We start from the raw sequence: 5,996 nt of genomic DNA, 5'->3' as shown, positions 1-5,996 counted from the left end.
TTCAATCTTCCAGCACATGTCGGGTCTCCAACTATCCTACCAACTGCACTAAACGACCATTATTAATGGATAATCTCAGATAACACGATTTACTTCTAACGCGCGTGACTTACCCCAAATACCATCATCACTGAGCCAGGAAACGTGCGAGGCCAAAAGTTCTGCAACTAGAGGAAAAACGTGAGCGTGTTGTAACACTGTTGAAAATATGCCGCCCCAGATCTGTTCCTTATCTAAAACAAACCCAAGAGGAGTGGAGAGTTCGCCAAGCGTTAATTCAGAATTTTATTAAAGTTGCATTTTAGAGACTTGTAATTCCAAATGTGTGTAAAGCTAGATCTTCTGCTTTGATTTAATATGCCAGAAGTTTAAGAAATTAAATGCCTTTATTGTTCTAGAAAAAAAATGAGGAGGTTCTTTATTGTCTGGGTGGGTCGATGTTCAGCTCTGGTCGTCTTCCAGCGGTGGGGCTATATTTTACAGGGACAGGGATTCCTGCAGGCTGGTGGCTGGCTCTCACAATAACCGGGGACAACAGCAGAATGGGAAACTAGCAAATTTCATTTTATTTCCTTTCTTGGTAGCCTTTGGACAATGTCTGCGTCTTCTGTGTACGGATATAGAGGGGGCCGGTGCTTGGCGGCATGGTGATCGCTGTTTTGGCGGGCAAATGCATGGCTGCGCAGTGGAGGTGCGCGATCTCCTGCCGAGTTGGGCGAGGCACTCTGGGGAGTGCTCGCCCGTCATGATCGATTCACTGTTCGTAGCTTGATCGCTGAACGTCATTCTGCTGGTCTCTGAGGTCGTATTCATGTCGCTTGTGAGCAGGGGGCTATCGCTGGTCTCGGTGGTCATTTCTGGAGTTGGGGTCAGGGCTCTCCTACTCAAATCCCTGTTGGATCGCAAGTGTCTGGAGTGGGGCATGGCTGACGCGCTCTTTCTGTCGCCATGGTGAGATTTCTGGATGTTTTCTGTGTTTGCAATGGAGCGTCTGCTGATTCCGTGGTGGGATTTCGCGTCTCTCCTGTCTGAGCCCCCCCTCTCCGAGTCCCTCCAGTCGATGTCGCTGTGTAATCTGGAGTCTTGTCTGGAAGACATCCTGCTCATGTCTCGAGTCGATTCGAAGTACAGCGGAGCTGTGTGGTATGTCTGTGAGCCTGCGCTGATGTCCTGGGATGATTGAAAGGGTAAACCGATGTTCTGGGATGACGGTAAGAGTGTGCTGGCGTGCGGGAAAGACTGGAATTGTGTACTGGGATTGTGGAATGACTGTAAGGGTGTGCTGGCTTGCGGGGAAGACTGGAATTGTGTACTGGGATTGTGGAATGACTGTAAGGGTGTGCTGCCTTGCGGGGAAGACTGGAATTGTGTACTGGGATTGTGGAATGACTGTAAGGGTGTATTGAGGCTTTGGGATGACTGGAAGGGCGAATTGGCGTGGTGAGATGACTGGACGTGTGCATTGGGGTTGTGGGATGACTGGAAGTGTGCACTGGGGCTGTGGGATGACTGGAAGTGTGCACTGGGGTTGTGGGATGACTGGAAGGGTGCACTGGGATTGTGAGATGACTGGAAGTGTGCACTGGGGTTGTGGGATGACTGGCCGTGCGCACTGGGGCTGTGGGCTGACTGGAAGGGTGAATCGATTGTTGAAACTAACAAGGACCTGTCGCCCACACTTGCCCAAGAGCTTCGTGTTCGCGAAGAATTTAAATCCTGGGATTCTGGGTCCATGGTGTTTAACCTGGGGAGAGATTTCCTGGAGAATGTCTGGGACGACTTGGGCACGTATTCCTGGATGGCGCCAATGCTATCCAAGTATTCGGCTTCCACCAGGAGGGTGTGCTGCTCGCAGATGGTCAGGTTGAGAGTGTCGAGGTCCACCTCCGGGGGGATGTTGAAGGTGTTGGAAAAGCCCTGGTAGTTGCGCCTGATCATGCCATCCGTTTCCTCCATCAGTTCCACCCGCTCCCCACTGATGTTGATCGTCCTGCCGGTAATGGTCGCGTTGACTCTCTCTGGTGAGACATCGCCCAGATTAATGCAGATGGAAAAGTGCGACGGCTCCTCATGTTGTACGGAGTGCTTGCGTCGTCTTTCTAGAAGTCTGGACTTTCCCCTGCTCCTTATTAATTCCGAGGAGTGGTTATATGCATCGTCATCCTCTGTTGACCGGCGATGCATAATTCACAGGCTTGTAACTTTCTGAAACCGGCAGAGAGCATTTGTTCACGCAACCGATTTGCTTGCGTTTGTCCACCTCTGTGATGAAAATGACTATGCACAATTGAATGTTAACACAGCCCATGAACTGCCTGGGGAAATCATATTGCCCTGGCTATCAAGGTAAAACTGCTTGAAAAATATTGGCAATGAAATTTATTAAATATGTAAACCACAATACCGAAATTATAAAGCGGATATTAATCTCCTGCCGGGGGCTCCGGTAGTCGACACCCCCCCCCCCCCCCCCCCACAGTCGACTAAGTTTGGAATCCACCCGGAGTGATGCAATGGATGGCTCTTCGTGAAACCTTGAAATTCTCTAATTGTCACACAATTCTTGTTGAATTCATTCAGATACATAATGTTACCTTATCAATAACTTCATCGGCTATCATGTGAAATGGGGCTTTCTCAACTTTGTCTTCCAATTCATGACCTAATTATCTGCGCAGTAAGAAGTCTTACAACACCAGGTTAAAGTCCAACATGTTTGTTTCAAACACGAGCTTTTGGAGCACTGCTCGGACATTCACCTGAGGAAGGAGCAATGCTCCGAAAGCTAGTGTTTGAAACAAACGTGCTGGACTTTAACCTGGTGTTGTAAAACTTCTTACTGTGCTCACCCCAGTCCAATGCTGGCATCTCCACATCATAATTATCTACCAGCTAACACTCAATTTTCTGAAAGGTGAATGCCCAGTATTTGAGTACATTGAGACTGATATTTCAGCATAGTTTTGGGATCAGGTAGATCCCAAAGTAGTATTCAAAGAGAAGGTAGCTCTCCCAGTTTTCTGGCCAACATCCCTCCCACACTAACATGATCAGAAATATATTACTTAGATGGCTCATCTAAATCGCTGGCTTTTAAAGCAGACCAAGCAGGCCAGCAGCACGGTTCGATTCCCGTACCAGCCTCCCCGGACAGGAGCCGGAATGTGGCGACTAGGGGCTTTTCACAGTAACTTCATTGAAGCCTACTCGTGACAATAAGCGATTTTCATTTCATTTCATTTGCTGTTCAGGGGAAGTGACAAAAATCGGTAAATCGCTTGATTCAGTTCCATCCGTAACTGGGCCTGCACTTCATTGTGAAGACCTGAGAACTGAGGAGGCACTAGCTAAATGCTATTCTTACTTTATGATCAAGAAGTACTTAGTATTTTGCCAAGTGCACAAAGTGTACAAATGCTATCATATCAGTGAACCTTCCTTTGAATTTTCGTACAGTCACCCCAATTTCACAATGTGCCTGCAGTAAAACTATCATTAATGAATGAGCATGTTAAAAGTCAGCTCTGGCTCAGTGTTATAAATGCCTCGACAATGGGTGAGTTAAATACACCCAAGTCTATATTGATTGTAAAATTAATTGGGAATGATCCAAATTACCAAAAAAAATCAAGAGTCAAAGGTTTAGGAGCCAGGAGGAATGTGGAGTTGAGGCCTCAATCAGATCAGCCACAACTTCATGGATTGGCAGAGCAAGCTTGAGGGGCTAAATGGCCTACTCTTGCTCCTAATTCATATGTTTGTATGTTCTTATGGGAACTCCTTCTTGGGGCAGTCCATCAGGGTTGAGGATGACTTGCTTCCACTCCAGGGAGGTTGGTTCTGCTTTGGCTGAATAGTCCGATCCTGGATCCGCAGACTCTGCTACAGGTTTGGCAGGTGGTGTTTGATAAACTGGGTGGGACGCTCCGGATTCTGTGCTCTCCTTCTGCACTGTAACAATTCTTTAATAAGGCATCTGAATTCTTAGTATGCATCACTGATGCTGTAGACTCACAGGGTTCCATAATAGGTTTTACCGACATATCATGAAATAATTTGGAAACTCAGGGATGGTAAATATGTCCTAAGAAATTCACACTGGTAAAATTCTGTATCACCAATCATTTGTTTAGGAACCAGGAAATGAGGAATGGCATGGAAAAGCGAAAAGTTTAAAACCCAAATTTTTAGTTACGTTTTTGAGCACATTTTGTTGACCAACATATTTGGTAATCTCTGAACAGATAAAAAGGCTGGGTTGTGTAAGCTTATAGAATGATAAAATCCTACTGCGTGGAAGGATTTTGTCCCATTTTTTTTTCTTATTCATTTATGGGATGTGGGCGTCACTGGTTAAGCCAACATTTATTGCACATTCATAGTTGCCCTTCAGAAGGTGGTGGTGAGTTGCCATCTAGAACCGCTGCAGTCCTTCAGGTGTAGGCACACCCACTGTGCTGTTAGAGAGGCAGTTCCATGATTTTGTCCCATATTTCCAAGTTGGGGTGGTGAGTCACTTGGAGGGGAACCTCCAGGTGGTAGCGTTCCCAGGTATCTGCTGCTCTTATCCTTCTCGACGGTAGTGGTCATTTGTTTGGAAGGTGCTGTCTAAGGAACCTTGGTGAGTTACTGCAGTGCATCTTGTAGATGTTACAGAAGGCTGCCACTGTTCATCAGTGGTGGATGGTTTGCATGTTTGTGGAAGCAGGAGCAATCAAGTGGGCTGTTTTGTCCTGATAGCGTCGAACCTCTTGAGTATTGTTGGAGCGGCACTCATCCAGGCAAGCGGAGAGTATGCCATTACAATCTTGACTTGTGCCTTGTAGATAGTGGACAGGCTTTGGGGGACGGGGGTCAGGAGGTGAGTTACTCACCGTAGGATTCCTAGCCTTTGACCTGCCCTGGTAGCCACAGTATTTATGTGACTAGTCTATTTCAGTTTCTGGTCAATGGTAACCCCCAGGATGTTGATTCTGCCCGTGTCTGCTCTTTGTAAGAGCTATCCAATTAGTTCCATTGTTATTTCATCAAATAATTCAGTGAGGTTGGGCAAACAATTCTCTTTTGCAAAACATGTTGATTATGTTTGGTTTTTAGTTGTTTTTCTATTTTCTCCTTATTTAGGGATCCCTTATTTTTCTACGGCCAATGTCAAGCTATCTGCTCTTGAGCTTGCTGGGCACGATCCATCTTCCTTCTCATATTAGGTACATACCAATACCCAGGAACTACACATTTTTTAGGTTAATTAGTAAATATATATAGTAGTACCGGTCCTATCTTTTTATTAGATTTTTGTTTAGAATGCAGACATGCAGATAAAAAGATTTTATCGACTTTAAGTTTGATTCATTTATTTAACATTTTGGCCATTTTATTTCAAATGCAGTTTCATAAATTATAAACTCATCAGCAGGTGCCTTGTTTACTTGATGATGCCCTTGCTTTTGTAGTCTTTTAAAAATAAATTCCTGAGATTTGTGTGTTGCTGTCAAGGTCAGAATTTATTGCCCATCCAAAATTGTCGTTGAGTAGATGGTGACTTAAACCACTGCACCATGTGGTATAGGTACATCCAGAGTGCTGTGAGGGTGCGTATCTCAGGTTTTTGATTCAGTGACAGTGACGGAATAGTGATATATTTCCAAGTGAGGATAGTGCGTGGATTGGAGCAGAACTTGCAGGTGAAGATATTTCCATGCATCTGCTGCCCTTATCCTTCTAGGTGGTAGAGGACGTTTGGAAGGTCCTGTTGAAGGAGCCCTGGTGAGGTATTGCAGTGTATCCTGTATTTGGTACATACTTGTATATGATGCATTGCTGATGGAGGGAATGAATGTTTAAGGTGATGGATGGGGTAATGATTAAGCAGGCTGCTTTTACATGGATGGTGTTGAGTTTCTTGTGTGTTGATGGAGCTGCAGTCAGTGAGAAGTATTCTTTTTATCATACTCTGTGCCTAATCAATGCTGGTTAGTGTTTGGGGAGTCAGGAGG

At 45.4% G+C, this 5,996-nt stretch overlaps 1 protein-coding gene across 1 annotated transcript; it reads right to left on the bottom strand.

Moving 5' to 3' along the window:
- Positions 1-276: 276 nt before the first annotated feature.
- LOC119969414 (mucin-4-like) lies at positions 277-2,200 on the bottom strand. The gene is made up of 2 exons (XM_038803036.1): positions 1,398-2,200; positions 277-1,337 (listed from the first exon to the last, which is right to left on the bottom strand). The coding sequence occupies exons 1-2, from the start codon at positions 2,182-2,184 to the stop codon at positions 517-519; spliced, it is 1,608 nt and encodes a 535-aa protein (XP_038658964.1). The 5' UTR covers positions 2,185-2,200; the 3' UTR covers positions 277-516.
- Between the last annotated feature and the right edge of the window lie 3,796 nt (positions 2,201-5,996).

Source organism: Scyliorhinus canicula, chromosome 7 (assembly GCF_902713615.1).
Source record: "Scyliorhinus canicula chromosome 7, sScyCan1.1, whole genome shotgun sequence".
Taxonomy (NCBI): Eukaryota; Metazoa; Chordata; class Chondrichthyes; order Carcharhiniformes; family Scyliorhinidae; genus Scyliorhinus; species Scyliorhinus canicula.
The sequence above is the reverse complement of the archived record's forward strand: the minus strand, read 5'-3'. Positions and strand labels throughout refer to the sequence as shown.